The 13,547-nt window shown below is 44.4% G+C and overlaps 1 protein-coding gene across 1 annotated transcript; it reads right to left on the reverse strand.

The window, feature by feature from the left end:
• Positions 1-11,663: 11,663 nt before the first annotated feature.
• Positions 11,664-13,319, reverse strand: LOC147692873 (uncharacterized). Its single transcript, XM_086936852.1, has one exon. It carries the CDS (start codon positions 13,317-13,319, stop codon positions 11,664-11,666), a length of 1,656 nt encoding a protein of 551 aa, XP_086792978.1.
• Positions 13,320-13,547: the final 228 nt, after the last annotated feature.

Consider the following 13,547-nt stretch of genomic DNA (forward strand, 5'->3'; position numbering starts at 1 on the left):
TTGCTTAAAATATTTAAAATTGCCAGCCTCATTGCAGGATTCGGTATATTAGACAGATAATAAAATTAACTAGCATTTTTCCAGGAGTCTCTCAGGATGGAGGTGGAGTACTTAGCATTCAAATAAAGCAAATTTCTCCTCCTTGACTCCTCATTCTTTTAATTCCCTTTTCGATATTGAAAGAGGGGAATCACATTTAAAATCCTGTACATTGCAACATTGCGTAAGTATTAGCAGCTTTCCTCCGACTCCTCTGCCCATACTCTCTCACTATTTTAATGTTCTTCGTAACACAGCATTGAGACTTTTGTATTATAACATAGTATCTGTTTATGCCAAAATCGAAGATTGTATTTTGGGGGCTAGCCAACAGGTTTTTAAGACATTTACTCTCCAAATTTCCCAAAATATAACCTGAACCATGACTTAACTTCTCTGTCCTTTGGCTACATCATAGCTTTATGGGCCCTAAAGGCTGGTTTCAATTTAAGTCTCTGTTGAATTTCTTGAGCCCACCCACCGTTGATATTGCTTGGGTTTTTCATTTATCTAGGTGCAACTTCTATTGTGACTTTTTATTAAAAGTCATACCCAGATATTTATACGAGGGCTTCTCCTTCACAATAATTTGTCCAATCAACCAATTAAATGGTTTACTTTTTTTTTTTTTTACTAAACACCGTGTTCATTGGGGAGGTGCCTAACTGCCGACCAAGATGGCCGCGTAGCAGATCGGCTCCGCTGGCCTCCCTCCTCAGCCACAATATCCTGCTTGATCACCTGCGTCTGAGCCCTGCTCCTGCGTTTGTGGGCAAAAGCGACGTACATTGTTGTTGGAGCGGGCCCTCCATGTCGATCGGCGGCCGAGATACGGCGTCCGGCGGTGTGCGGCCTACTCCCCTGCTGGAGCTGGGGACTTTCCTGGAGGTGGTGGCCGCCGCCGAGTCTCACAACATCGGGGGCCGGGCGACAGTAGCTCCTGGTCCGGCGTTGAGGTCGGCCCCGGCGGCCCTGTACAGTCCCGCAGTGAGTGGAGGGGTGGGGCCTTGGCTAGGGGGCCCGGGTGCTGGATTTCGTGCCTGCCTGGCCCAGTGAGTTAAGAAGCAGCATTGGCTGGGGGCTCGGAGGTGCCGGGCCGTGCAGAGGCGGTGATGAATAGTCTGTTGAATAGCCCCTGGCTCTACTAATTGGTGGACTGGCCAGACCGGTGGAGGTGGGACTCCTCTGCCCGCCTGATAATATTGAATACTGGGGGCTGAAGATGGGTGCGGGCAGCACGGAGGAGAGTGCCCATCATTCGCCTTGAGTGGAGGTTAGAGCTGGAGGGGTATTGGCTTTGACCACCTTGCCTTGCCGAGGAGCGCTCATCGACGCTTTATGGGGCACAGTAGGCTACATATATTTGTAGCCACGACGTGGATACAGCCTTCAAAAGACGCGCTCCTCCTTTGTGTCGAGTCTGGGGCCTGGGCGGCTTGTCCGGTGGCGGCGAAGGCGGACCTGTGTTGCAGAGTAGGTTGCCCACGCTTGGTTTAGCTGGCTCCTGCAACTGGGGGGGCTGAGGTTGGCCACCGGCCTGGCGGTCAGAGGCGTTGATGCTGGCGAATGGTGATCTGCACCCTGAGTGCGGGAATAAGTGGTAGTTGAGACGACAGTCCCGCCTGCCAGTTGACCGGGTGACCAGATGTGAACTAGCAGAGGCTCCTGGGGGAACGAGATTGAGGTGGCCGACGTTGTTGTGCGCTGAGGGCGTGCAGACATCCCATGAATCTGACCCTAACTGAAGCCTCCAGTTTGATATGTGACGCTGGCAAGTAGTGAAGCAGGATGGCAACTAAAATGGACATTGACAGGTCCCAGCCGAGGTCGTCCAAGTGGTCCAGAAACTTTCAATCCAACAAACTCGAGCGATATACTATGCCCAAAGGGTCCCCAGTGGAATTGAAGAAGTCTCACTCGGGGGGAGAGGAAGCAATGTGTAGTCCCACTGAACCAACACTAGCTGACCTCATGGCAGCCATCAACGTAGTCCAGTCGTCCCTGGGTCAGAAGATGGAGACCCTGGATAACAAACTCGACACTGCCACGATTGAGGTGGGACTTATACGGGCAGATCTCACGAAGGCGAACGAGAAAGTGAAAATGCTGGAAATCAAGACAGCCAGCCTTGCAGCAGCAGGAGGTGAGGGACCTTAAGGCCTCCAGAGTTTTGACGGATTGCAAACTAGATGATTATAAGGGGGCCAGGTGGAACAACATCTGCATTCTTGGTGTGCTCGAGAAATCGGAGGACCAAACACCGGACCTGTTCGTAGTAGACATCGTCCTTAAACACCTCAAGCCCAATGGACTGAGTAATTTCTTCACAATTGAATGTGCGCACAGAGTGCCGGGGGGGGCATCCACGGCCGGGGGAACCCCCACCCTATGATTGTGAGGGTCCTACATTTTCATGACAGAGATGCGATCCTACAGGCGGCTCGAGCTGGGTCCCAACTGAGATACGAAAGCGCGACCCTCACCTTTTTTCCTGACTTCACTCAAATGGTGCAGAAACAGTGGCAGAGCTTTCTGTCAGCGAAAACGAAACTGAGAGACAAGGGGCTAAAATACGCCATGATGTTTCCGACCCGCCTCCGAGTGGAACTTAATGGGAAGTTCTGGTTTTTTGACAACCCGGATGTGGCGTCATACTGACTGGACGGTATACACTTGAATGAGGCAGAGAGTCAGGATCGAGGTGCAGCGGAGGAACAATAAGAACACGCACAAGGAGGACTGCAGGACGTAATTTGTTGTATGGTATGGCCGGGGGGCAGGGTGGATCCACAGCTGTTTTCCTGATTTGTTTAGCTAGATTAGAAATACTTGTGGGCCGTTCCGTTTTGAAATAGGGGCAATGAGGCTGGGGGTGGGGGTGGGGGTGGGGCGGGTCTCTTGGCCCTCCTTCCATTTTCTACTTTTAGTTAGTTGTAGATCAGTGTGGGGGCGGCAGACACACTGCTAGTTGGGAATGAGTGTAAGCTATATGCAGGGGTGCAATAGCGAGTGAGGGACAGAGAGTTTATTTTATTTTTTTGGAATTGTGATTGGATTGTGTACAGTTATATCAGCAAATTGTTTGCATTTTTTCATTGCATCAGGTGACTTAGCTATGATCTACTGACAGAGCGCGCAGGTCGCCCGACTCTTTATTTCACCAGATTTCACGCACTTGGGCCCATGACATGTTTATGACAATATTTTTGTGAATCGGGCGAGTTTACACGACACCATCAGTAATTCTATGTGTTTTTCTTGCCAGTATTACCAGAATACCTGACTTACCACCTTGACACAGGTACCTATATTTCCGATAGATCAGGAGCTATTAGTGGGTAGGTGATAAGACTAACAAAAATACTTTATACATTTAATACCATTTGATACCTTTTTGTAATAACCACAGACACCTAAAGGGGTTTAAAGACTTTATATAGTAAGTTTTAAAATCCAAATGCCATGAGAATAAAATTGATACAGATTAGAATATCAATAGTCAGGATTATAACTATAATATAACTATGAATAAGCGCAAGTACCATTGAGTGCAAGAGAAAAACTACAGGGTAAGGGTAACAGGGAACATGCTATTCAGTTTTCAGGCTTATACTAAGGCTGGTGAGTTAAAACATTTTAGTCAGTGGATTGCTAAATTTCTACAAGTGATTCAAACTGGTCTTAGTCCAACAGCTAATTTTAAGCATAGATGCAAAACACAAGTATCATTAGATCACACTAATTATGTAAACCGTTTCAATAATGTCCTACAGGTAAGGGGAAAAATGGAACATAACTAATAAACAATAGCATGTAAATTTTGGAAAAGGCAGAGGAGATAATACGGGCAAGAATGCTTTATTAAAGGAGGAAAGAAAAGAAAATAGATAGACGGTCACCCACAATATATATTTACCTAGGACAGGAATGAGGAGTAACCCTGGCCACGGGTCAGTTTGGGAAAAGGCGAGGACAAGGACCCTCAAGGACTTAGGATGCCAGTAGGCGAGCAGGTACAGCTCATGGACAGTCAGGACAGGATACCCCTCAGGATTTGGATCAGGACTGGGCTCACCAAAGGTACGACCAACACCTGCAGCTTCGGATGCAACGCCTGCGCTACTCCCTCTCTGCACGGATCCGCCAGTAACCCGATTGGGTTCTCGAATCTCCCAGCAAAGTTCTTCGCCAGCACTTAAACTATTCCACCCCTTGGAGTTTGTGTAAATTACGGACAGAGTGCTCCGCAGCTCTCTGTATCAATCCCTATAGAGTTTGTAGGGTCGGTGACAGGTCAGCTACTCGGACAAGTCGGACAATTTCTCTAGCTAAAACTAGGCTAGTTATACTAATTTCGGGTCCCTAGACCACCCACAAATGTTGCAAGTGACAGGATCCCCAACATTGGATTGGTCAGGAGAGGTGGTTAGGTCATTGCCACCACCTGAAATTCTGGATTCCCACCATGAATATTTAATTTTCGTTCCCACCCCTTACATTCCTGTTCCCATGGCATGTGGAAGGTGTAAAACAATAGGACACACATAAAGTATATACAATTGTAACATTTTTAGGTACAGCCGAAATCTTCTCCTGGTGCAAGGGTGACTTTCCCAGGCGCATCTCAGCTTCAGAAGCCAGCTGACTTGGTTTTACTTCTGCACAGTTCGGGTTTTCCCTCATCACGTGATTAGGGTGACATGGGTTTCAAAGATGGAGCGGCTCCCCACTCCCAGGCCCACAGATACGCGGTACATGAAAAGTAAGCGAAAACAAATTAGAAACACAGAAAAAATGAATACACTGTACACCATGAATAGCTACACTGCACCCCTTACTTTATAATATCTATAGCATTAGAGGTTACGCAGAAATAGACGGCTGGGCAAAAGCAGCAGTAGCAAGCGGAGAGCATGTTAAAGATAAAGCGGCCATATTAGCAGTAATGCGCATGAGCGAAAAATCCCTCCAGAACTGCGAGTGCGTCACATTACATGGGTATGACCGACGCATGCGCAGACTAGATTTCTGCAAAACAGCAATTCTGTAGTATGCAAGCCTCATTAGGATTAATAGACACATAGGCAAGCATCTCTGGGACACCCGCGTGTAGTGTGAAAGTGCAATATTAATGACAAAACATGTTGATTAATGACATTATAGATTAAACAAGGTTCTTGAATGTGAGCAAGTCGCTTTACGTGCGATTTCTTGCTCCATCAATCCCCTCTTTGATGATATTTACTATCATCACTATTAATGGAAACAGATGCCAACTTCTTTCAAATCTCATTCATCTCTATCTCTACAAATTTGTTGTTGATCCTCTTCTCAGCATCCTTATTGGGATGGAAAATTTTGGCCTTTTTATAGATTTGATTTCTCAGCTCTTCTAATTCAAGTTCATCTATATTACGTTTCACTCCTCTCTTATTCACGGTATATTTCTTTCGGCATTTTTGACATTTGCAGCAAATTATAATGATCAACACAACCAAACTTATTCCAGCTATTGGCATCAGTATTTTTCCCACAAGACTCCTACCTACCTATGTTAGAAAACCAACTACCTACAGAAGAGAGACCATCAGTTAGTCTCTTCCAGGCACTATCAACCTCCAGTGGTTTGAGTTCCTTTTCCAAATTAATTATGTTTCTCACATATTTCTTTATTTCTACGCTGTTATCAGGAATGTAAGTGCAACAATGTTGCGCCTTCAGCATCCTGCAGACTCCGCCCTCTTTTGCCAATAAGGTATCAAGAGCAAGTGGATTCTGTAAAACCATTGATCTGATCGCAACCATTTCAGTATTGACCAGCAGGAATCCAGAGGCAGTGTCAGTTGATAACCGATCCACTACTGTAGACAATTTGCAAATTCGGTGAGTATTCAGAACCACTCCCACTCCAGGTATCAGTGCACTAAATATATCACCTATAATTTCTCCTACACTTTCTCGTCTACTACGTACTAAACCATTAGTATTTTCATTGCTTCCAGCGGCGTTGTTCACATGGTATATTTTCGAGAAGACAATGCCAAAATAGCAGCTTCCATACCAGTGATCTGGCAATTTGAAATAAGCCTTGTTTCCACATATATAATAAATTCCGGGAAACACAGGTTCTGACCCATTTTTGAAAACCCAACCTCCAATTACCTTGTAATTATGTTCGCATTCACTTGAACCGATGAATACATTGTTATAATAACTAGTCTTTTCTCTATGAAGACAGAGTTTCCCTTCTCGTTCGAAGTGCAGCAACAGTGCAGGATTAGCTTCACCATTTGAGGTGCTTTCCATGTTTTCAGCCCATTTAGGAGTTTTCTGTCTCTTATCATTTGCCTTTCTCTGGAAACTCTCCCTTCTCTTTTCTGCCATTTTCAAAAACATTTTCTCCTGCTCATGTAATGAACAAGTCAAATTATCTCTGCGTGCTTCATTTAAGTCTATGTCACCTATAGTCAGGAAGTATTCTCCCATATAACGAGTCACGTCACTTCTAATATGTACAATGCTCAGGTTTCCACGAATGGGAAGTTCAGAAAAGATCACGTCAGAGTTTGAATAGTAATACTGTAAGGTGCTTCTGTAAAATAAGCTTGCTAATATACTACAGGAAATTCCATAGGTCAGGGGTAGATGGTGGTAGGTCACACCTTCAGCTACAGAAGTAGGTAGCTTCATGCAGACATAGCAATCTTCTATTTCCATGGCTTCTACATAGTGTACTAAAAGATTTGCAAAGACATTTAAATGTGTTCTGTTTTTGATTCTGTGATAATGTAGTCCTCCCTCATCTGATGCATCTAACTCAGGTCTAGTTTGTTTCATGCTAACTGTATTCTCACGTCTTTCTACACTTCGTGGTGTTTCTTCGGTTTGTACAACTTCTGTGTCTGGCGTCACCGTTTTGGTAGGGTACAAGTTAGTATCTTTACTTATCATAAAAGGTATAAAGACTGTTAGTCCTATCCATACTATCAGTACTATTGCTACACTACATAAGCATATTTTACAGCATGTTTTACCACAATTTCCTCTAGGTCTTCCATTCACATTTGAATCAGACATTTTGGCTTGAAAGAAGCTTTCCAACCCCTCTTTGTTTCTTTACACAAGAGGCTTACGTATCTTCACTTTCAGGTTGGGTCTTCTTCTTCGGAACTCTGATCAGCAATCGATTCTTGGTCGCTTTTGTCGCTTATTTCGGGATCATCAATTTCTTCCAACACCAAGTAAGTCCATTCAGGACTCCGATAATTTTTGTTTTGTCTCTTTATTCGGGTACTTCGTCTGTTCGGCTGGACTCTGGTTTCTTTTATTTCACTGGCAGCCCTTTTTCGGTCTTCTAATTTCTCCTCTACTGTCTTTAATCTTAGTTTCAGTCTTTTTATGTATCTAGGTTCACTCTTCTTCTTGAGTCTTTTAGCTATTACTGTAATTTGGCTCTCCTCACGAGCCCTTTTGTTTTCATTCAGTTGTGGCACTGTTTCTTTGGCGGTATCTTTTTCCCTTCCTGTCTGACTAGTCCCAGGTCTTTCTTCAGTTTCTTCTGCCTGGTTTCTAAACTGGCCTTGTTCAGGTATATTTCGGATTTGTCTTTGATTTTCAACTGTTTCAGGCTCTGCCTCCTGAGCACGTTTGTCTATTTCTATATGTTCCTGTTCATGCACTTCGAACCCTTGATTTTCTTCCGCATAAACTTCAGCCCTAATTACTATCTATCCCTTTTCAGTTTCTGGAGTCTTTGGAGGAGTGTCGATAACTTGGTCTGTCCCTACTTGAACTACTTCCTGATCAGGTCTGATGTGATTCTCGATAACCTGATTTTCTCCGTCTATTCCTGTCTCGTCCTCACTATCCCACTCTCTATCTAGGTAGGTATACTTTCTGGTTCTTATTAGATCAAGAATCAAATCGTCTGCTGGGAACCATTCGTCTTGACTAGTGCTCGGTAGTTCGATATCAGCTAGTTTCGGACCCTCATCTGGAGACTCTTCAGCTGCACCACCTTCAGCTTCAGTCGCTTCTTCTCCAGTCACTCGCTTAGTATGGCTGGCATGGATCCACTTCGGCATGCTGCACACTTTACTGCAGTTGTAGTAACAAGGATCACCTGTCTCGGTTTTCCCCACTTCAGTCAGAGGCAACTCTTCCGGGTGTGTTTCTTTAACACAACCCAATCACCAGGTTTCAGTTTATGAGCTGGAGTTGTTGGCCAGGCGACGGCGTCCTCCCCAATCTGGTGAGAGATAGAACGCACTTGGTCACCCAGCTGCTTGCAGTATTCTAGTACCAAATCATCAGAAATACTTAGCAGTTTGTGTCCAGGTACCCATGCCTGTCGCATCACTCTTCCCATTAGTATCTCATGGGGACTCAGGCCTGTCTTTCGATCTGGAATGCTTCTCAATCCCTTTCAGGACAAGGGGTAAAGCTTCTATCCAGTTCAATCTTGTAGAGTTACACATCTTTGCCAATCTTGATTTTATAGTGCCATTCACCTGTTCAACTACTCCAGAAGCCTCTGGATGATATGCACAGTGCAGTTTTGGGGTAATCTTGAATGCTTTATAGAGTTCTGCTAAGATTTCGTTGGCAAAATGCCCACCTCTGTCTGTTTCAATTGTTTCTGGAAAACCATACCTAGGTATTAGTTCCCTGAGTAACAATTTAGCTACAGTAATGGCATCATTTTTCTTTGCTGGGTAGGCCTCCACCCATCTTGAGAACAGGCAGACTAAAACCAGAACATACCTATATCTTTTGCACATGGGCAACTGAATAAAGTCAGCCTGTAGTCTGACAAAGGGACCTTCTGCCTTTCCAATTGTACTTTGGTCCACTACTGTTCTTTTTCCTGGGTTAAATTGCTGACAAACCAAGCACCTCTGGCAAAGTGCCTCCGCAATGTTTCTGAACTTCGAATTGTACCACACTTCTTGGAAAGCACGGCACATTGCATCCCTTCCTATGTGTGTGTCTCTGTGTATTAATCGGGCCATTGGAGCAACCATACTGTCTGGCAATACAGGCATACCCTTCCCATTTACAATAACACCATCCCTGTCCCTAGGTTGACATCCATCTGTCTCCCATCTCTCCTTTTCCTCCTCTTCTGCTGCTTGCTGCAACTCTTTCAGTTCCCTCCAAGTAGATACATTCTCAAACACCATAAGTTGGCAGCTGTTTCCGTCTCCCCATAATTTGACTTTTATGGACATTTTGTATCGGGCACAATATTGGGCAATTTGGTCAGCATATCGATTTCCGACTGTCACATCGTCATTGCCAGATTTGTGAGCAGCACACTTGACCACCGCCAATTCTTTGGGTAACTGGATCGCTTCCAGTAGGTTCTGTACCACTTTTCCATTTCTGATAGGGGTACCTGAGGAAGTCATGAATTCTCTTTGCAACCATAACTGGCCGAAGTCATGCACAACCCCGTAACCATATTGACTGTCAGTGTATATGGTTACCCTTTTGTTTTTCCCTTGTTTACACGCTCTTGCCAATGCAATTAATTCAGCTACTTGGGCAGATTTTATTTCACTTAAGTAGGATGCTTCTAGGGTCGTTTCTAGAGTGACTACCGCATAGGCAGCACTCAAACCTCCATCCTCATGTCTCAAACAGGAGCCATCCACAAACATCACAAGGTCTTCTACAGGTAAGGCTGTTTCTTTTATATCAGGGCGTGGTTTAGTGCTAAATTCAGTTAAGTCAATGCAGTTATGTTCCATATCACCCCCAATTTCTGCACTTTGGGTGTTTGGCAACAAGGTTGCTGGGTTCAGAATATTACATCGGGAAATTATCACATTTTCTGCACCTATAAGAATTCTCTCATACTTAGTCAGCCGACTGGGTGTGAGATATTGAGTCTTAGTTCGGGTCAGCAGGATCACAACTGAATGTGGAACATATACAGTTACAGGATGTCCCATAACAATGTTTTCACTTTGTTCTAGACTAGTGCAAGTTGCAGCTACTGCTTTCAGGCATCCAGGTAATCCAGCAGCCACCGGATCTAAAGTAGCTGAAAAATAGGCCACTGGACGTCTAGTCAGACCAAGTTCTTGTGTTAGGACTGAGAGGGCACAATTGTCTCGTGTATCACAAAACAATTCAAAGTTCTTGGAATATTCAGGCATTCCTAATGCAGGAGCTGAACACAGACAGTTCCGCAATTTTATCCAGGCTGTCATACTTTCGTCATCCCAAGTAACTGGATCTTGTACTGCTTTTCTGGTCATTTTTATCAATGGTTTGGCTAAAACAGCAAATCCCACAATCCACTACCTGCAGTATCCTACAACTCCTAGGAACATTCTGACTTCTTTCTGGGTTCTAGGTAACTCCACATCTCGAATTATTCTACTTCTTTCTGAAGTGACCCTTCGGATACCTTTTTCTATCTGGTGCCCCAGATATTTTACTGAGTTTTTACAGAACTGCAATTTGTCAGGTGATACTTTATGTTCTCCCTTGCCTAGATGATTCCATAAGGCAATGGTATCAGTAACACAGTCGCTCTGACTTTTAGACGCCACCAGAAGGTCGTCTATGTACTGGACCAAAACAGATTCTTTGGGCAGAATTAGTGATTCTAGGCATCTTTTTAAAATTTGATTGAAAATCGAAGGACTTTCTGTGTACCCTTGAGGGACACGATTCCAGACGTAGACATGACTGTCGAATTCAAATGAGAAAAGAAATTTGCTGTCTGGATGCAATGGGATGGAAAAGAATGCGTGACATAAGTCAATAACGGTAAACCATTCCGCATTCCATGGGATCTGGTACAGGATCACTGCAGGGTTCGGCACAATAGGACAGCAAGGTACAACAATCTGGTTTACCTTTTGCAGGTCCTGCACTACCCTGTACTCTCCACTAGGCTTTTTAATTCCAATTATGGGTGAATTACAAGGACGGCTCATTACTTCCTGTATTATGTTTGCCTCCAGCAACCTTTTTACTTCAATAGCAACTCCAACTTTCACTTCTGCACTCATTTTATATTGTCTTGTTTTCGGGTAAACAGCATTTGTCTTAATGGCTATTTTAACTGGGTCCACATTTGCCATTAATCCCACGTCTCTCCCAGTGAAATCCCACACATCTGGTATCACTTTTTGTTGGAGCTCTTCCGGTAAGTCCTGTATTGCCAGTGCCTTAATTTCTGCATCGGGCCTTAGTAACATCAGTTTGTACAATCCATCTTCATCTGGGGTCTGAATTTCGACGCCCTTTGGTGTGCAAAAGATGGTACAGTTCATTTTGCACAACACATCACGTCTCAGTAGATTCACTGGACTAGAGTCACAGACAACAAATCTGTGCATTTCTTTGAAGTTCCCTATAGAAATCTCCATTGGTTCAGTTACTGGAGTACTTATTATCTGATTTGACACACCCACTACTTGGATGGCTTCTCCCGAGAGGGGTAGGTTTGGAACGTCCACTGTTCTCACAGTAGAACGGGTAGCACCAGTGTCCAACAGAAAGGTGACATCATTTCCTTCAACCTTTCCTTCAATGTATGGCCCTGTCTGGTCTACCGGTAAGGAGGCGCCAAGCACGCACTCCTTGTCCTCCCCCCTCAGGCCCCGTCAGTATGGTTCATTACAGAGGAATGTATCATTTAACAGGAATTGCGAAGTTGCTGCATTTCTTTCATCTCCTCCTTCCCATACCTCGACCCCCTCATTTTGCTGAGCCTGATTCTTATAGTTAGGTCTAGGAGCTCGAGACAACGGATGCTGTTTTACCTGTTGCTGGTTCTTTCGTGGCCCCTCTTTCTGCACCTGTGGATTTAAACCATTTATGGGGGCATTACCAGCCTGCAAATGTGGACACTCGTCTCTCCAGTGCCCTATCTGACCGCACCCGTGGCAGGGAAATTTCTTTTTGGCCTCTTCTTTACTCATCTTTACCCGAGGCTTCCCCCCTCCCCCAGGGGTAGTGTTTTGAGTATTATTATTCATTTTACTTAACTGTTTTTCTTGTTGTTCAGCCAATTTGACTTGTGCCCACAACACCTTCTCCTTCAGGGCTTTTCTTTTGTTCTCCAGCTCATCCTCACAGTATTTGGCGTACTTGAGGACCTCATCTATGGGTTTTCCCTGCCAACAGATTTTATTATCCTTGATCCACTGAGATATTTCAGGCCTCAACCCCAACACGAATCGGTAAATGAAATGGGTCATGTCCTTCATTTCAATATTATCGATTCCACTGTAGGTTTTGAATACCTGTAGTAGTCGTTCATAGTAGGAGTGCACTGTTTCATCACGATTTTGAGTAGTTCTATCTATTCGGGTCCAATCAGTTTCCTTTGCTGGCACTTTCTCTTTTAGATATTGTATTACTTTATCATACTTTCTCATTACATCTGGCGAGGGAGCTCCGGTTCTGGAGTCTCTCTCATATTCTTCACTGGGCCAATCAACTGTGATTTTGCATTCTGTCCACAAATCTACAGGAACTACAATGTCAAAGAACCCATCCAGGTCCTTCAGGAGACATTTTTGAACCTTCACGAATCGCTCAACCTGCCTATACCACTCTACTGGTTTCTCTCTTAATTTTGGGAAGTCATTGGTAAAGGACACAATATCCTGTCGGGACCATGGGACATGTACATATTTCCCACCTGGTACTTCCCTCATGGGATACAGATTTTCTGCCTTGCCCACTTCTTTTAGAACATATTCAGAGGTCTTTGGTTTGGCCTTACCGTCTTCCTTTTTCTTTGCCCACCTGGTTTTCCACTTGTCTAGATCTCCCCATTTCTGTACTATGTTCAGCAATTCCTTTATCTGTATCTTCTTCCCTGACACATTCATGTTTTCTAAATCTTTGTCTGAAAATTCTGCTCTGTAGGGTTTCTGTAGTACTTTGGATCGACTAACATCTATTCCCATATTTGCGGCTGTGTCCATTAATTTTTCATGGAACACTCTAGTGTTCCGGGTAAGGCTTTTGCATAGGAACAGCAATTCTTCTTCATCAAAGGTATTTAACCTGTCTAATCCCACATTCCCAGCCGTTAGTTCCTCCAGCTCTATTCTTAGCTTGTAGATGTCTAACGGTTTCGGCAGAGGAGTTTCTTTTTCCAATTCTCGGGACCATCGCTCTATTTCTTCCGGAGTCACTACTGTGGCACTCCGGGTACCTGAAGCTGTTTCTATCAGGACTTCCTTTGCCTTAGTCTGGTTTCCCGACCGTGGTTCACTGTTTCCAGGCTCTCTTATGGGCAGATCCATCAGGGAGATCACAGACTCACATTCGCTTGCCTGATCATCAACTATGAGCGGCTCTTTTCTAGACGGTGCTACAATAGGCGTAATAACGGGAGTTCTTGGACTAGCCTGTCTATCCCCATAAAGGGGAACAACTGGACCAATAGTAACAGGAATTGTCAAAGCCTCAGGACTGGGATTTATCTGCGCTATAGTCTGAATAAGTTCATTTCGCTGTTTTATCAATGCTTC

The sequence above is a fragment of the Lissotriton vulgaris genome, chromosome 9 (assembly GCF_964263255.1).
Source record: "Lissotriton vulgaris chromosome 9, aLisVul1.2, whole genome shotgun sequence".
Classification (NCBI taxonomy): domain Eukaryota; kingdom Metazoa; phylum Chordata; class Amphibia; order Caudata; family Salamandridae; genus Lissotriton; species Lissotriton vulgaris.

Bases quoted from the DNA above. Each gene is read 5' to 3' on its own strand.
- LOC147692873 (XM_086936852.1), bottom strand. From the start codon at position 13,319: ATGGATCTGCCCATAAGAGAGCCTGGAAACAGTGAACCACGGTCGGGA.